This window comes from Neodiprion lecontei, chromosome 5, assembly GCF_021901455.1.
Source record: "Neodiprion lecontei isolate iyNeoLeco1 chromosome 5, iyNeoLeco1.1, whole genome shotgun sequence".
Lineage (NCBI taxonomy): Eukaryota > Metazoa > Arthropoda > Insecta > Hymenoptera > Diprionidae > Neodiprion > Neodiprion lecontei.
Window position 1 is genome coordinate 4,270,498 of NC_060264.1, and position 18,159 is coordinate 4,288,656.

The 18,159-nt window shown below is 39.6% G+C and overlaps 4 protein-coding genes and 1 long non-coding RNA gene across 9 annotated transcripts; 2 read left to right on the plus strand and 3 right to left on the minus strand.

Moving 5' to 3' along the window:
* Positions 1-696: 696 nt before the first annotated feature.
* Positions 697-4,426, minus strand: LOC124294776. Its single transcript, XM_046741795.1, has 10 exons — positions 4,265-4,426; positions 3,930-4,146; positions 3,433-3,834; positions 2,783-3,349; positions 2,585-2,675; positions 2,055-2,511; positions 1,838-1,962; positions 1,501-1,742; positions 1,395-1,438; positions 697-1,166 (listed from the first exon to the last, which is right to left on the minus strand). The coding sequence occupies exons 1-10, from the start codon at positions 4,363-4,365 to the stop codon at positions 1,016-1,018; spliced, it is 2,397 nt and encodes a 798-aa protein (XP_046597751.1). The 5' UTR covers positions 4,366-4,426; the 3' UTR covers positions 697-1,015.
* On the minus strand, positions 4,379-14,717 carry LOC107227314 (GPI ethanolamine phosphate transferase 3). Of its 3 annotated transcripts, XM_015668423.2 has the most exons (5): positions 14,470-14,710; positions 11,718-14,366; positions 11,476-11,646; positions 11,147-11,370; positions 10,039-10,988 (listed from the first exon to the last, which is right to left on the minus strand). In XM_015668423.2, the coding sequence occupies exons 2-5, from the start codon at positions 14,335-14,337 to the stop codon at positions 10,794-10,796; spliced, it is 3,210 nt and encodes a 1,069-aa protein (XP_015523909.1). In that variant the 5' UTR covers positions 14,338-14,366; positions 14,470-14,710; the 3' UTR covers positions 10,039-10,793. The 3 variants fall into 3 exon arrangements, with proteins under 3 accessions (XP_046597747.1, XP_015523909.1, XP_046597746.1); XM_046741791.1 differs by lacking the exon at positions 10,039-10,988 and adding an exon at positions 4,379-4,455 and having other exon boundaries at positions 11,236-11,370; positions 11,718-14,717; XM_046741790.1 differs by having other exon boundaries at positions 11,718-14,710.
* On the minus strand, positions 4,458-5,694 carry LOC124294777. Its single transcript, XR_006904711.1, has 3 exons — positions 5,336-5,694; positions 4,708-4,764; positions 4,458-4,595 (listed from the first exon to the last, which is right to left on the minus strand). It is a non-coding gene; the product is annotated as an uncharacterized LOC124294777 (long non-coding RNA).
* On the plus strand, positions 5,975-9,108 carry LOC107227315. 2 transcript variants are annotated; one of them, XM_015668424.2, is made up of 4 exons: positions 5,975-6,113; positions 6,633-8,605; positions 8,767-8,796; positions 8,877-9,108. In XM_015668424.2, exons 1-4 carry the CDS (start codon positions 5,999-6,001, stop codon positions 8,991-8,993), a joined length of 2,235 nt encoding a protein of 744 aa, XP_015523910.2. In that variant the 5' UTR covers positions 5,975-5,998; the 3' UTR covers positions 8,994-9,108. The 2 variants fall into 2 exon arrangements, with proteins under 2 accessions (XP_015523910.2, XP_015523911.2); XM_015668425.2 differs by lacking the exon at positions 8,767-8,796 and having other exon boundaries at positions 5,976-6,113.
* A 367-nt stretch (positions 14,718-15,084) lies between the features above and the next one.
* Positions 15,085-17,704, plus strand: LOC107227304 (collagen and calcium-binding EGF domain-containing protein 1). Of its 2 annotated transcripts, none has more exons than XM_046741796.1 (6): positions 15,085-15,143; positions 15,904-16,251; positions 16,356-16,611; positions 16,712-16,981; positions 17,113-17,279; positions 17,344-17,704. In XM_046741796.1, exons 2-6 carry the CDS (start codon positions 15,917-15,919, stop codon positions 17,585-17,587), a joined length of 1,272 nt encoding a protein of 423 aa, XP_046597752.1. In that variant the 5' UTR covers positions 15,085-15,143; positions 15,904-15,916; the 3' UTR covers positions 17,588-17,704. The 2 variants fall into 2 exon arrangements, with proteins under 2 accessions (XP_046597752.1, XP_015523898.2); XM_015668412.2 differs by lacking the exon at positions 15,085-15,143 and adding an exon at positions 15,506-15,807.
* Positions 17,705-18,159: the final 455 nt, after the last annotated feature.

Genomic DNA, 18,159 nt, shown 5'->3' on the forward strand with positions numbered 1-18,159 from the left:
GCAGCGTGAACAATTTTCCATCTTCATTGGTGGATTTGGAATACCGAAGAAATTCGTAACCAAGTTTATCTGTTTTTAATTAAACTATCTAAGTTTCTCTTTTCAAGAACACATATTATTTTGCTACTATTTCAAAGAATTTATACACTTGCGCAACAATTTTGACGTAATTTGTTTACTGTAGACGTAAGTTCGTCCGAAATTGTTTCTTATGACATAATAAAATATCTATTTTTTTTTTATCTATATGTGGAAATCATTCAATGCATTATTTAGCCTTTGAAAAGGTATGCAACAACTAATTCTATTTCTAATATTTTATACTTCAAGTATTCTTTGGAATTATTGTATTTCTTTTTAATCAGCAGCTGCAGGGTTCGAATATTTTAAACTGCGATTTTCTTTTTTAATAACATCTATTACGTAATAACACGCATGCATTATCGCAATTATACTGCGTGTAAGATTAATAATTTTCCGTTTTATATTCCAATAACACAAGTGCAGATGTTTCGAGGCCGAACGATTTGTTCCATCTTAAGATACCTACAACTGGAGGCACGTTAAACACGAATGTTGAATATAATGTTTGTCTCGAAAATAATCTACACATAAATATTTTTAAATTTATTCTTATACATAAAAATACGTATCTTTCGGATACCCCCGACGTTGAATCGAATAATCTGGGAAATAGAATAAAACGAATATAAATTGAAAAAATTCAATCAGGGTAGATTTTAATTTGCGAGGATTACGCCTGAATTGATCGAACCAGCAGTTAGTTATACATGTATAGAGTACTATACGTAAGGCTGCGATAAAACAATATACAGTTACATAACATTACAATCTATAATAATTTTAATGGTAATACAAGAAATAATAATGTACACGGTCATTGGTTAGTATCGAGATGTACGATGCAAATAGATAATTCCTGCTGAGTGACAGAAGTACTTTATCCAAATTTCTCCGTCGCGAGGTAATTTTATTTATATTAGAATACACTCGGTTAGTTAGTCGCGGCGTTGCTTTCAGTCTCTTTAAGCCTTCCAACTATTTCTTCAAGTTTCCTACGTTTTACCGGCACCTTTGATTGCTGAGTGACGTTTGTCTGCTGCCTTTGGGGCAGGCTGGAAATTTGTGAATCCCTGCCCATGAACCTGTCAGCGAAGATCCGATCATTTTTCAAATTGAAACTGCGAGTACCGGAAATATTCGAAGACTATATCACGTACGTTTTCAATGCGGTTGTATAATTTGTGATTTTTGAGTCGGTCGTACGTTAATGTTCGATCTTATCCGGCCATGTAATAAGTTTGAACCAGATATTATGTATTGCTGTCAATTGTACGAACAAACAGAAATGAGAAAATGCACAACAAACTCACCCGACACTTGGGGGCCAACGGGAAGGAGGATGGAGCATTTGGGGCTGAGGAAAAACGGTGAAAAAAATTTTAATATTAGCTAATTGGTTCGATAAGTAAAACTTACTCCGTGAGGTAACCTGGATTGTCCGATGACGGGATACCTCCAATCGGAAGGTCCGTACCAGGGCGCCGGTCCAGTGGACAGTGATTTTTGCTGCGGATAACGGTGATGATCGATGAGAATCTGCTGCTGACGACGCTGAATGATCTGACGATGTTGCTGTTGCACGTAATTATAATAGTACGGATCAAAACCGACCGGACCAGTTGCCACCGATGAAATGGCCAGAGAGTTTGCCACGGCAGCTGCGAGAAATTATAATATACCATAATATTTTTCCAAAAATTTGAAAAACGTTATCAAAGAACAAAGGCGGGCGGTGATAAGTTCTAACTTTAACCTTTCGCTTTCTGAATGCTCAGCAATGCGTCGTAGTATTGTTTATTGTAAGCTGCTAATTCGGCCATTGTGGTGGATGGACGAATGGGAGATGTTAACGTATGCGAAGCAATGGATTTGGGGCACCTGGTAAACAAAATCACGATCTATTTACGTCTTCGTTACATCGGCTTCTGAAATTTTTCATCTCCATCCATGATTCATGTTGGAAAACGTACCTAGCGGACAAATCCACCTGCGAAATGCTCTTCGCTCTGGTGCACGACTTAGGCCCAACTTCTGAGAGGCTGGCATCATCTTGAAGTTCGACTAAGACGGTTGCAGATCCTTTTTGAGTGGCCTTCTGACTCTTGGCTTTGGCAGGCAGCACGTCTAACTTTTTTTTTCTTACCACTCGCTTCGACGGTGCCGAGTCTACGGATTCCGCCTCTTTGATCGCGGCGATTTCTACGGGAGAATGGAGCGTCCTCTGATCCGAAGAGACCTCCAGGGTCTTAGGGATATCACTGGCTTGAACAATCTTTTCCGCGTTAATTCCGGAATCATCTTTCGTCGTCAACAATCTCCATAAATTTGAATCAGACTGATACTGGACTGACGTTTCCTCACGAACGTCGCTTAATGATCTGGTTCTCGGAAAAATCGGGACTTCTGTAAGAGTTGAAGAGTGTTGACCTATTACAGGCGACAAAGATTAAATCTTATAATAGCCGATCGCTCATATCAAATATTTAAAAAATGTACTCACCAACAGATTCACCCGATTTTGCTCGGTCTAAAAACTTCTTGCAACTGTTTATGAGCTCCTCACTTGCTGTCAGAATCTCGGATTTGATCGACTGCGGATGATAACAATTTAATAATGAAAGAAAAAAAATTTTTCATTTTTATAGTCAATGCTTTTCAGACCCGGTAAAATTTATACTGTAACAAATTTGAAACGTACGCTGGCGTCTTCCTTATCGTCGATTCCTTCTTCAGGGAGGAAATCGCCGTGAACGATGTCCATTTTGTATATATCTTCCTGTATAGCGCGCTGTCTCATTCTGACTTCTTTGGCAAATTGTTCAAAGCTGTCCTGATTCACGGCTGAATTATCTGCACCGGCGTAATCCTCCGTAAAAACTTTACCATCGGCAGTATCTAACAAGTAATTGCTCGCAACTGTAGGTTCCAGTGACGCATTGCAATAATTTGAACTATTTATTTTTCCCGTTGAATTTCTGCTCTTCGAAATAATACCAATAGTGGTCTTCTTCTGAATAATTTTTTCCTCCTGATTTGAGTTGACAGCGCTGGAGTCATCAACGGAGCGAATCTCTACACTCGGAAGATCATCGCCACCGTCGAAAACTTGAGGGACTGCGTCGATTTTCGATGACTCGCGCTTCGCAACCATAGTTTTAATGGTTGCTTCTTGAAGACTTCTATGTCGTTGTACCTTCTCCAGCAAACCGCTAGTCACGGTATTACTCCTGTTCCTCAAGTAGTCATGGGCGTTGTTGTACATAGTCTGGACGTCGAAAAAGGAATTAATATGAGAAAAACCTACGAGTATCGCAAGACGAATACAGAGCCAAGAAATAAACTACTCACCTGATAAGAATCCTGCGAGGTGTTTATGCTCGCCTGGGAAAAATTGTTCACCTTTGCGGCGGGCACTTTTACGTACTGATTGTTCACGGTCTTCAAGTAGAAGTTCTGATACTTTGGAACGGGATAGCTATTTTTTTGCACCAAATACGGGTTTTGAAACCATTTTGGTCGATACGCAGGGCCCACCAGCCCCGTGCCGAGGGATTGCTGAATTTGTCCCGAATTTTTTGCGACAATTTGACCCGCAAAATTGACGAATCCTTGTCCGGGCGGAAGAGCGGGAAAAGCGTAGCTCGCCGACGGTCTGTAGAAGTTTTTTATACTCTGCACATGACTCTGGGTGCTGAATATCTCGCTCGGTGGAAAACCGCGAAAAACGTCCGAAGATTCTGAAGGTATTATCTGAAACACAATCAGTCGGTATGCAATACTTGTCTTTCAGACAACAAATAATTAATCTGCACTCTACGCTATGCAGAAACGATTTGCGTGGTTACCTGGGGAGATGTTTTCAGTCTGTTTATTGGAACGTTAGGATCATTCTGGACCACGGGATTTTGGGTTATCATACTTTTGGCGGAAAATAATTTCTCTGAAGGAATGATACTCTCGAGTTTTTGGACGTTGCAGGACCGAGACACAGGCCTAGGATAAGGAGTGTCAAGGGTTGGTGCAGCTGAACTCGTGCTGGCATTACTGCACTGGAAATAGGTACTAGAAGGAAAGAATTATGCTGAAGTAATCAGAGTTCTACGCTCTGTGCATTTTACTATTTTCCCTATAGTATTATGACTGTTGTTTTTCCTTTCATGCGAGAATGGGAAAATCTCACTTTTTATGAAATATTGGGGCATCGACGCGAACGAATCCGGTTGCGCTGTTGAATACTTCTTTGACAATTTCTTCGTTGACTCCCTTGGGCGGTGGTACCATGGAAACTAGAAACCTAAGACCGTCGCTGTCGAAATCTTCCAGAAGAACGAAAAGGGTTCTGAGTAGTCTTTCGTAAGCCACGACGCCTTCCTCGGGCTGATACATGTGGAGCAGACGAGCTACGGTCCTCGTGATATTCGTGCCCTCGTAATTCACCCTCAGAGCTGTCCACAGCGATGTGAATGCCTCCAGATCCGGCCTTATAGCGTCTATGACCTCGCCAGGGGCGTCTTTACACCGCAAATGAGAATCAAGAATGTGAAAAGCTTCGAGGTTTTCATTGTTCTTCAGTATTTCAATAAAATGAATACCATTGTCATGCATGAATAATTTAATACTCACTAGATGCAAACATGGTCATTCTTCCTAGGATTGGAGTACCTCGCTATATTTATTTATCTGAAAATTTAATCATAGATATATATGTACTCGAATAAAAATAAATCCACGAAATATTACAGCCTTGGTCAAGGCAGTTGATGAAAAATATTATTCAATAACAAGTTGGAATTCGATCAATAGTTTAAAATGGTATACTGATACAGATTTCTGGTTAGATACTCCTTTTCTCTACAACTTCCATCTATACTTCGTTACAATGTATGCAAAGACTCGCAGCAGATACGCGGTTAGTTGTAACAAGGCACGCGCATAGACATTGTAAGCGTCTCGATATGCACAATGCGAATTAAGATCGTAAATAGGTCATAATAGACGTTTCCTATTGCCGTGGATGTTCATTATTCTAATTACAAACACAAGTCCTAACACTTCTAAGCAGTTATAAACCACTATAATTGTGAAAATGAACAAAATCCGCTAAAAATAGGACTGCATAGCGATAGATAATTCAGCCATTGTCAGCGACACGATTTGCCGACATCGACAGAAACGAGTTGGATATATTGTATGTTCAAAAACGTTCAAATAATGAATTACAATTGGTGAAATAAATCGGTAAAGTACTTACGATTAAGAACGCGCTGTCGAAGTAGTTTGCGTATTTCGATGATGCACTTCGTCTCACGTAAAGTGTCTCTCGGTTAAAAAAAAATAATTCTCTCAATCCGCGAATTGTGTGCACATATGTTAATCGGACAGATATCTCGCGAATAAACAATGCTAATAGAAACAATACTAGCAAAAGACAAGCGGTACGTATTTATTGGTGACAAATGAAGTAAGGAAATAAATAAAAAATTTCCAATAAGACGTTTGATTATTTTCAACAATAGTCTGGGCCTACGTTTTCGACTTTTCGCAACTTTGTGAATACAATGTACCCAATGTAAAATAAAAAGATAATAATAAATTTGCATGGTAATACGATCTAAATTTATTAAATAACTTTTCTTTTTTACTGTATATATGCTTCATATCAACGAACGAACAGAAATAGCAGAGCATTATTTTTAAGAAGGAAATTGACGAGACTGGAGCGAGAATGCAGCTGTCGGGCACTTTAATCCGCATGGAGCCGGGTGGAAACAATTCGCGGATTACATGATAATACACAAGTCTGCAACAGGTTGCATTCTCAGCCGGTGTACCGTATTTGCATAGATTACAGTTTCAATTAGCTGTAATACAATATAAAAGGGAAATAATACCGAGTCCAGTAAACAGTTCTGCAATGATCGGGAACCAACTACGATCGGCTGTTGTTTTATCCACATTCCTCGCCGTAGTCGCGGGTAAATCACCCCCGCCACCTGGAGCACCATGGGCGAAATTTGTTACCAAGCCCGGTAAGTTGGGAATCTTTCTTTATCGGTCGGTCGAGTTGAACTTGTCGTCGGTAATCAGTATTCGTCGGTAACTGAAACTACACATTTTTTTCGAATATGTAAATCACAAGCCTAAGACCGTAAATAAACTTTTGATTCCATAGGTGTGTAATCGTTCACTAGAAATAAAATGTAAGTAAGAGCAAATATTTGTCAATTTGGCTGTAAAAAAAAATTCTCAATTCACAGTATTTAGAATAACGTGTTCAGTTTTTCCTCATTCGAATCAAGATTAAAATTTATACATTTGGAGTCCATAGTACAAGCTACCACATTTGCCTATAAATCGTTTTTCAAAACTGTTAGAAAACAAATTTGAAAATTTTTCAGTTTTATTTATACCTAAGAAATCGATTCTTGATTTTGCTTTTTCCCATACAGTCAAACATATTCTCTTTTTCTAGGAAACTCTATAATATGAATCAAGGAGAGCTGCGTTACTTTGTCCATTTAATTCAAGACGTATATTTTTCATTTCAGCTTTTGCCCGATCTTTGGGGCCTCCCCCGCTACCAGAAGTTGAAACCATGTCAATACCGTACATCCCGAAACCGTCGCTATTTCCAAAATTCGTAGATCCGCGAATGATGATCGCAAAAAAGACAGACATGCTGAGTAAGATGTTCGGAGGATTGGGACCGGCGTTGGGACCGTTTCCGGGGTTTGGTTTAGGGCCTTATGCGGGGTACGGTCTGGGCCCGTACGCAACAAACCCTGCCGGTATGTACGGATCTGAAGAAATAAATATGAAGGGAACTACAGACCTGGATTCCACATCGGACGGAATAATGAACAACGATTTGCCAATTTTGTACGCGTCCGGTTTCGGCGAAGGTGGAGAATTCAGCCCGAATATGAAATATTCCGAAAGTCTTAACGGATTACCGACCGGAGAATTGAGCAACATAAAACGCGGGTTATTCGGACCCATGGGCCCCAAGTCGCCATTCCTTGGTCCCTTTAGCCCAGTTTCCGCACAGTCTGCTACTTCCGGCGATGCCGCATCTTATACAGACGCTAGCTCGTCATTTATAAAACGGGGATTTTCGGGTCCAAATCCTGTTAAAAACGGGGAACCCTCGAGCAGCGCAACAGAGCCACCACCTCCATATTCGAGCATGCACGTGATACCGGAAGAGGTTTCCGAAACGGGGGAAAAAGAAGTCTCCAAAGAATCTCCCTTGGACAAAATTTTCTCCGGCAGCAAGGATTCGAAAACGTCGAAAGACCTCACCAAACGGATGGTTACCGACGGTTCGGTACCAAAGGAATATCTGCCGGGGATGTACGGACCTATGAGCCCGTTTTTCGGGACCTCGGGTCCCGCCTTCGGCCCGAGCGCCGCCTTCGGCCCGGGCGCATTCATAAGCAAGAAATCAATGTTCCTCGACACCCTCTTCAAGAATTTGGCAACCAGCACAGAGTCGCCAGTGACCGACGTCCCGGTGCCAAAAAGCACGATAGTTCCGCCCGGATTTTGGTTTCCAGAAACTGTGATTCCCGATCCCGCTTCATACGACACGAAGGTGGCTACTTTCTTGGATAAACTGTTCGACTCTCTAAAACTGAACGCTTCTACAGCGGCCGGTGATTCCCCTTACGAAACGTCCATGTCGCCGGGATTCCCAGGCGCGAAAACTCGCTCCTTACCGTTCGGCTACTCCGCGGCCGGTTCTTCCGCGTACACTCGTTCCTTGCCTGCTACAGACCACGAGGCAGTGATAACGGCGAAGGATCAAATCGTCAGTTCCATCATCGGAGAGCTGAGCGTGCTGAAAGACGACATGGTCGCGACGTTCAACGACTTGATTGCTTACCAGAAAAACGCGTCGACATCTCCTCCCGGTTCCAAACCGTTCAAGCCCTTCGCACCGATTTGGCCTGGCGCAACAACAGTCGCGGATATCGGAACACTGCCTTACAAGCGGAGAATGATAATCCTGGCGCAGGTTTTCGACATGCTAACGGAGCTACAGACGAACATTACTGCGACTGTTAACGAAGCGATCAAATCTAGTTACGAAGAAGAACCGGAACCCGCGACGACGCCTAAGCCGGAGGATGGAGGTTTGAGCTTGGCCGTTCTTGACGCGATTCAAGCGAAGTTAAACGAGCTGGATACAATTGCGTCGACCAAACTGACGCCAAAAGGATTTTCTTCGAAATTTTCAAGAGCTCTATCCGACAGTCCAACTTCATTCTGGGTTGCTTATCCCGGAAGTGCTAACGCCCGGCGAAATTCCCTCGATGAACCGGACATTCCTCGTCGTAGCGAGCAGGGTATTAATGACGATATCGTAGATACTGACTCCTTCATCCCTGGTAAGGATTCCAGGGAAATTAAAATGCAAATGCATCAAGGATACCAAAGTCTCCCACCTGGAACCGTCGAATCCATCCAAGCTGGGGGCGGATCTGTACCAGGACACGAAGGTGGCGGAGTAAAATTTCTGGTAAGACAATTTTTGGTTATTATTTATATTTTTGTTGTCCATAAAATATGAACTATGTATCTATTTTTGTTCGATAATATCGGGAAATGGAATTTTCAATCACAAAAACCAAAGAGAAGAATAATTTTCGTTTAAACGCGGTAATATAATTTTATTTTCAGATCAAAATGCCGGCTAAAGATATGACGACGGTCAGCGACGTATAGAATGTTAATTCATCCAAGATTGGTCAGATAAGTATAAGTAATTATTTTAACTCTCAATGTTACAGGATGGACAGAGTGGTGGGCAAGTTTATCAAAATTATCCCGCAAAGTGGCAAGATTGGTCGAATAATATGGAAAAGGAATACCAAAACAATCGTCATCATCATCATTTTCATCACTGAGATAAGTGATTAAAATACTTATAATCGCAGCATATTCTAGTCACACGCCATAACAAAAAAAAAGAAACAAAAAAAAAAAAAAATTTAAGAAATTAATAAGTTTTAAAGTAGTGTATAGTATAATGAAAAACAAAATGTATAGTGTACCGCATTTTAATAAAGCTTTCATTAAGTAAAAATTTTTACACTGTAACGCAAGCTTTACAAAAACAGAAATTCTAGTATTATCTTCCTGGCAAAACGGAGGAAAATGTTTCATTATCTTTATAATATCACGAATGAAAAGGTATCAGTAACATTTGGTTATACACTATGAGTGAGTATATATGAAATAAATATTAATGCATGACGAGTAATTAGACTTATTTACGCCAAGTAACGAAAAAAAAACATTTTAGTGGGATTGGGTAACAAATATTGTCCCGATGGTTGCTTATTCGAATAATAATCCAAAATACCAGACAGCGTACACAGGTGCAATCCTGCATCAAGTGCGTTGCTAAGTTTTTTAGAAGTCAGCAATGCATTGCGCGCAGGATAGCATCAGTGTGCTCGATACTTCGTATATATGGACGTTGGGCATAATATATTAGTCTGTGCGATAAAACAAAGCAGGCAAAGAAATGGTCAATGCTTAGCAAACAAATTTCTGGAACAATTCGAAATACCCAGAAGTTTCTACTAAAACAAAAATTTTCTGATACTGCATAATTTGCTGGGTCACTGTGTACTTTGTTCAATTGGCGAAAACCATGTATAAAGTCCCCATAAAGAATTTGTTTTTACTTTTTACACTATAAAATAGCTTTATATTTGTACTACATCTTCATCACCATTTTTTCTAAAGACAATGAGTATAAGTTATTGAGAATTGTTGGTGGCAGTGATTCAACAGTAAATCGAGCCTAAATGAACTCGCTAAAATACATGTAGTTTAGTTTGTCGATTTTTTTTTTATGTGAATTTATGTGTATGCTCCAACGAAAGTTACTTCAAATTATAACAATCAATGTAAGTAATTCACTTTAAAATTTTTTTTCAAGAATGAAATATCACGCTGTAAGCAACGACGTTAATATAACGATACGATATTCACTGTAGACCAAAAATCAACCGTTGACAATTTATTAACTTAGAAAAAGAAACTGACATTACGTAGTAACAATTCGCAATGTTGACTAGCGATTTAAAATGAACTTGATCAACTTATGATAAAATATAAAACGATAATGCAATAAATTAAATTGTTCAGTAGAAATACTGTGTCGATTTTTAAAAAGTACTAATAAAGTAAATTTAAATAGAGTTAATACTTCTCAGCTTACAATACATGTGTACTCCAGACTCTAGTATTAATGCTAGTCCAACTATTATATGAATACAAGCATGTAACAAATTCTACGTAATTATTCCTAATTCCTATAATTTGTGAGATTTTGAAACAAGGAGTGAGATAAGATTCGATTGAATACAAATCTAACAGCCAAGCTCTATGCACGTAGGAATACGGAATCGTCAATTAAATTCTGCAAACGTTATACGCACCCTTTGAGCATTTTATCATTTTCTACAAACAATATTCCCTATTTATCTACAATCTACGAAACTGTTCATAGCACAATAAAAATATATTTCTAGAATCATTTAACGATAAATTAACACATTCACGTCAGCGTATTTAAAGCTCTTGAGTATAATTATTTTCGTATCAAATATCGCAAGACAGTACACATTAAAAGTGTACCGTTACCTATCATTAGGCGATCACTGTGAAGCGAAAAATAAATATTTAAATTACTATCACCTACTCTTAGAAATTCGCCTACACAACTTGTCGACCTGATCGTGTAACCTAATTAATAACAAAAATGATAGCATGACGCTACCTGTTGTTACAAGGAACGATAACCCCTGGAATATCAATTTTGGGGAAAACACATTCCAGACCATTAAATGTCTGCAATGCATCGTGGCAGCCAACATGCATCCAAACATCTGTAACAATTTTTAAGTATAAATACATAGAGAGACCAAGTTTTTTGTCTCATTGATTTTTTTTCTCTAAATTTTCAATGACATTTTCTATAGCTGTTTACTAGTATCTGGTGCATAGCAAATGCCCTGTACTACAGGAAAGTATCTGTGAGACTTACGCGAATTCCATGAAACAGAACATATTTTGCAGAAACTGAGAATACTGTGGTAAGCAGACTGCTATCAGACTCGTAAAGCAGTAGTTCACCTCTCCTTAGATCCTTCTGCGACTGAGCTTTACTTCCAGCAATGTTGGGAAAAATGAAATAAATCGTGAAGGGAGCCATTACTATCAGGGGTAGCATTACTCCCAATAAAATGTGCGAACCAAACGTATTTATTCCTGGAAGTAGCATAATAATACGTTTAAAAATAACATCGATAGCAGTAAAATGTCTTCGGTCCCGGATCAAGATGGCTTATGCATAGAAAGTAGAATGTGCCCTACCTATAAGCACAGCTGGCAGAACATTTGTTTGAAAAATTCCACTAGTACCAACAAATGCAGCGTTCCAGTGGATTTTAGGAAAAGTTGGTTGATGGCCAGTTGCGTAAAAGAAATACTCAGATATCAGAAACCAGCAGAGCAAAGATGGAGTCGGAACTTCGAACAGCTCATCTGGTATAAACAAAAAGTTTCATTAGTAGTACCGAAGCGTGACTGCTTCTTCGTTGCATTCTAATACTCACTGATATTTGTTGCATGCTGGTATCTTTCTATCGCCGTGATTCCTAATACGCAGATGCAAACGATATACATGATGACAATTGATGGTGCTAAGGTATCGCCCAGCAGTAGAGCGCACAAAAGAGTCAAGAAGACACTCAGCGTGATGAAAGTAGCGCTATAAGTTGTTCCCAATCCGTAAACAACAGGCACAGATTCAACCTCGTGTTCTTTTTTTCGACAAATGAGTCCCTTCATTCCATTAAACAATTGGGGTATGATGTTCTCTTTGCCGTAAACGTTCAACGACTCTTTTTTCTTCGGCAAAAGATATACGTACAGCGGAAATAGGTAAACGCAGAATATTCCAATGGTGATACAAAAATAAACTACCCAAGTTAGCATATTCACTTGCCACGGTCTGACAAATTTTACTTTAGCATCTTTTGGAAGATGTTGAAGTACCCAGTATCCGCCCATGCAGACAACTATTATCCCAGGAAAATATCGCGCCGCTGTTACGTTGGGAGAAAATCCTACCAAGTTGCCACAGCTGTGCAGCCAAATTCTAGCCAACGATATGAACAATGCTATTATTACTAGAGTTACAATAACGAAAATGCGCCCTGTACTCTGTAACACGCTTGCTCCTGGTTTTCTTAATTCATTGAAAGTACATGAGCGGTGCTGTTCTTCTCGACAGGACCAGAAATAGTGTGAAAATCTAACAAAACAAGTCGCTATTAAACCTAATAATACCAAAACTATCCAAACTGTGGAAGAATACGTTCTTAACCCTGACTTGGACTTCTTTTCTGAAATTTCATTTTTGCTACTTTTGATGTTCAGTATAAGTAGCCAAATAAGAGTAGTTAGAAGAAAGGATAAGACAAGAGCTTCTTCTATAATGTAGCTATTTGAGAAAAGTCCGCATATAGATAAGAGTAAAATAAGTTTCGAAGTGAAGTTCAGCCATTTCCGACTCTTGCACTTTTTGTACCAATTCATACAAATAATCAACCAATTCTGTACAACCAATACGGCAAACATGAAAGCTGAGACAATGCTGGTGGCAAAGAGAGTGATATTTTCCACATCTTCAATTATTTTAAAAAAGTACAGAGCACCAACTAGAACAGATGTTGCAACATTAACGAGAGCAGAGGTATACAAAAAACTAGATTCAAAAATGTCATGCATACGGTATCTAGGAATACCCTCAACTATCATGTATGAAAAAAAGATTGTTGAAAAGGTGATAACTAGACCCTTAGACATTAAAGACGAATCAAATTGTACCCAAATTTCAACACACATGTCTCTTATCGTTGCCAAATAAGACTTGGCGTCATTAACGAAAGACTGAAATTCCTCGAAATTCTCAACATGTTTAATGCGCCCATGAATGGCCTGATATCGTTGGCTAATAATCTCCAATTTGTCACGAGGAAACAAGGAACTCTCAGAAGAATAAGTATCGATGTAGTTCTTAGTCTGGACAATGTTGCTCCAGAGAGAATGTAAGGCATATTGAAAATCATTGAGATTTGTATTTTTGTGAAAGTTACGAGGCAAAACATCCAATATGGTTGTTCCCAAATTGGAAAAAGGTATAGGGATACCCAGAATCGACGACAGAGTTGGCACTAAGTCAATCTGATGCACTTCATCGATATTTTTTGCAAATTTTTTACCCAGCAGAGGAATTTTCGAATAAACAAACATCGCTGCCTCAACCTCAGACTTGCTATCCCCACCATGGTCGCCTGTACTAGTCATGCCGTGATCACCGACAACGATCAGCATCATATCATCCTGAAGAGTCGCAATCACCTTCTCTATAAGGTCGTTCGTTTCAGTTAACTTTCGGCTCATTTCCGGGTGATTCGGACCGTATCGATGGCCGCAGTGATCAACTCCAAGAGTGTGAGCGACAAGGAGAGACCAATCAGTCTTTTTTAATTCAATAAAAATCTGTTGTCTCACTCCGTCGTCGACGGTATCCAAATCCCATACATTAAACGAGGGATAAGGAAAATGTCTCATGAATCTGCCAGGGTACAAACCCATCCAAGTATCGTCTCCCATGAATACAATGCCTTGGGAGGATGCCTGGTCAATGATATTATCCTCGTTTATCTCCTCGGTGGCAAAGTTTGATCCTGCATCGATGAAGGTTGGCAATGATCCGGTCGTTAAACCTTTGAGACGTTGCATTGTGGTTGTCGGTGGGTCCGCAATGAATTTGTAAAACCTGGTTGTGTCCGGGTATTTTTTCAAGGCATCCTTGACAACAGGTACCTTATTTTGGTGGTAAGAAGTATTTTCTGGAGTTAGATTGTCGTTCCACACCAGAAACTCGTATTGCAAAGCGTCGACCATGAGCAGTACGACCCTGGCTTGTGTACCGAGGCATGTTTTAGCCGCTGTCTCCTGGTCGCTAAACAGTTCCTTGTAGTCGATACCTCCGCTGCATTTGTCCCCCGGCTCAAAGCCGCAGGGTTTTAGCCTGATGTCACACTGTCCAACCTCCAGTCGTGATATTCGAGTGAGGAGAAAACCTCGAGTGAATAGGATGAGCCCTGCTATCATGAGGTAGGCCAACCATCCTAGGAATGCAAAGTAGCTCCACTGTTTTCTCATGCTTTGTACAGACTATACATCACTCGACTCTACGATGTTGTTGGAAGATTAAACTTGATATCAGCTTTTTCTTATGAATAGTGAATACTGTATTACCCTAGAGTATTAGCAATGTCTAATTGTCACGCTCACCGGTGTTACGTGTTCATGATAAATTAGGATCGAGTGGATCTTCACTTTTTTATGAAAGTGACACTCGCGGACGGTTGTAATAACTACCATAACCAACAAACGATGAACGTCACCCCTTTTGGTTGGTGGCAGTGCAACGTCTTGAATTTGCCAGCAAATCGCAGAATACCACATGATAGACCACACGCGTCGCGCCACGCGCTCAGTGAGCGGTGACGTTGAAAATTCGAACTTCACTTCGGTCGGAGCCAATCGGAGCTTACCGCTCGAGTGTTTACGAACCGCACCGAGAGCTTCCGGACATTGCCGTACGCACGTGTTGCGGCAAAAAATGTCGTTATTTAAAAGGCGTTTAATGATCGACAACTGCAAACCCGCTTCTAATAATGGATTCGTTTGAACACATTTCAGGAGAATTTTACTTTATACAGCTATATACTTACTTGAAATTATTCGAATTCTCGTTTTACATTTGTACGCACAAGACGCGACGGAGATTCTAAACTGCCTATTCGTTTTACGACTGCGTTTATGGTAGCAGAGAAGGGAAAGAAAAATGAGAAAAAAAACAAACCGGAGAACTATTTTAGTCGTAGCTTCTCCTGGCGTACAATTTCGTGACTGAAACATCCGACGACGTTTACTTCCAAGCAGTCTCGTTAAATAAAATTAAAGTAACTATAACACGTTATGTTCAATTTACTTACGACAACGATAAAATGATTTAAAAAATAACTGATAAAACTCAATTTCTATACGATTATAACGTATTTTATAATAGTTAGAAGTAACGTATGTATCAATTTTTTAATAAAAATATATTTTTAATACGAGTTATTGGTGATCTTCAAACTCAGGGAGCTTTGAAATAAACATGACACCCGTCGTCTTCAAGTCAATTCCACTTAAGCATAATGTGCTAGCTTGTTAATACAAAGGGTACATTGTTCCTCGCAGTTGAGTGTATTGAGAAGTGAATATAACCTGTATGAGTATATCTGTTCTAAGTAGTTTACGTAAGACAGTTGAGAAGCGACTCGTTCAGCATACGATATCCCTGAACAGTCTCAGTCTACCGGTGTAATGAGATCGAGGTGATTCCCTGTGAAGAGATTGAAATTCTTTAGACGAAAAATAGCACTTTAACTATAATTACAGAATACTGTAGACGCTTCAAAATTTCTCGCATTCATTCTTATGATAGATGGAAAATCCGAATCGTTGAGAGTTCTTATTTTTGTCTACATTTTGGAATCGCTGCAGGTGAATTTTAGAATATAATTATCATGCCATCTAGACAAAGATTTATGAAAAAATGAGGACAAGCTTTCTTATCACGTACGTACATGATACACTTTTCAATGTATTATTATTTTTTATATTTTGTGCTCATGCTTGTATTCGAAATGGTTCATGACTGAGTTTCTGGAACAGATTCAACATTTTGATGACAGCTGCAAGTAGTCGGCAGGAGTATGTAGATAATAGAAACGTTATCTCAGAAGAAGGATACTACTTAGACGCGCTTTATGAAGCTCTACCAGCATCAGTATCAGAAACTCTCGAATGTCCATCAACAAACGTAATTAAAACCAGATATAAATGCCGGGGCGTTAATAACGACTGGACGGATTGCTCAAGAGTCCATTGCTGTCCGGAATACACATTACTGAATGGTCAATGCATACCAAAAGGTACAGATCCGTGCAGCCTCAATTTATGCGAACAACAATGCAGCGTTTTGATGCAGCGAGTGATCTGCACCTGTTGGGACGGTTACAAGTAATAACAAAACAAATCAAACACCATATAAATACATAGAAGCTTGACAAAGTAAAAATAATTGTCATCATCACTTATATTCCTTATCATTTCTTTCTGGATAGATTTAGTCCAGAACGTCAAAAACAAGGATTAAAACCAGTATGCCTGGATGTCGACGAATGTGTGGAGGGAAAAGCGGACTGTGAACAAATTTGCATCAACAATGCCGGTGGCTTTTCATGTCGTTGTAAAGAAGGATTTGTTCTCAGAGGAGATAACAGGACTTGCGAAGAAATTAAGGTGTCAGAAGGAGCTACAGTAGCAGCTGCATCGAGATGTTACGCCAACTGCGACACAGTTTTGCGGCTGCACGATAAGGCAAGAGAATAAATATGCAAATTTATATCGATAAGATCCCGGAGACCTCACATCGGTAAGAATTTACTAGCGATCTAGACTGAATATGATTTTATTCCAGGTTCGAAAGCTACAAGACAAAGTCGTCGCCCTTAGCACAGCGATAAGATTATCGAGTTATGCCTCCGGTCCTCCAGGCCCAATGGGTCCACCAGGACCTCCTGGCCCCCCTGGATCACGCGGTTTTCCAGGGATTGATGCGAACGGCCCTCACCATAACACGGACAGTTATCGGTCGTTTGAAAATTTGGGGAATGAACAGGCCTACTCAATTTTTGATTCTTTTGCACCTACCAGCAACGGCTATTGCAAATGCCAGCGCGGACCTGTAGTTAGTAGAATGAAATACTTCTAGTTTCAGTTCATTAAAGCCTGAAGATATGCTTGTCGTTAGTGGATCATGTCTACAACCCCGATGAATCTAAATTTGCATTCCTGATAGTCAAATATTAATGAAAATAGGGGCCCATCGGTGCACCAGGTAAAACCGGAGCCAAGGGTGAGTCTGGTGAGCGAGGACCAAGAGGGCCCAGAGGCTCGCCGGGAAGTTTCGATTTTTTACTGCTACTTTTGGCGGATGTCAGGCACGACATAGTGTTGCTTCAGGAGAAAGTTTTCAAGGATACGATGTGAGTGTGATAAAGAATATTACTGTGAACGTGATAATATTTATAAAAATGACAATAATTTCAGACCCAGAAGGTTTGACATGCAGGCAGCATTGCGACGGCATCGTTTGAACAAGGAAAGGTCTAGGCATAAAAAACAACGCGGAGCTGCTAGGGAAGGAACGTTGATATTGCCAAAGCAATTGACAGATGCGCCAAAAGGCGAAGTAGAAGAGTTTAGAAACAGCGAGATTGACGTAATTTCAGAATACTCATACGACGAGGAGCTGGAGAATTCTGGAGAAGATTCGTATCAATATGACGCATAATATTTACTGTATTGTACGCGCATTACATATGTTATAAGCACAACTGATTATCATTGCGCGTCGCATAATAGTTCTAATAGTTACAAGTGTGAAAAATAAAGCAGTTTGGCAGACAAATATATAATATTTTCATTCAATATAATCAATTTTTATCTTTGAGTGATCTATTTATAATTACCAATCACTGAACTAATATGTACCCGTATTTCACAGATAATATTAGACAATATTAGCAGATTAGACTTGTAAGCTCCGTACGTCAGAAAAATTAATGACAGAGTTACCGATGATTGAAAATAATTACCAATCATTACCGAGATGCATCCTGCAATACCCGCATGGCAACTGACATGCCGACAGAACTGATTTTTTTTTAAATAATGGTTATTTGTAATTAATGAATTTATGGACTCACCATTATGATGAATGATGTGTGGAGACTCAATTTTCTAAGCACGAACCATATGTGGATTTTTGCATTCAAGTGTCACTTTGGCATAATTTAACACTCATCTCATCTTATAACTCACCTCGAATTCTTCAATTTGTTCAAATTAAACCCTGACTACGTC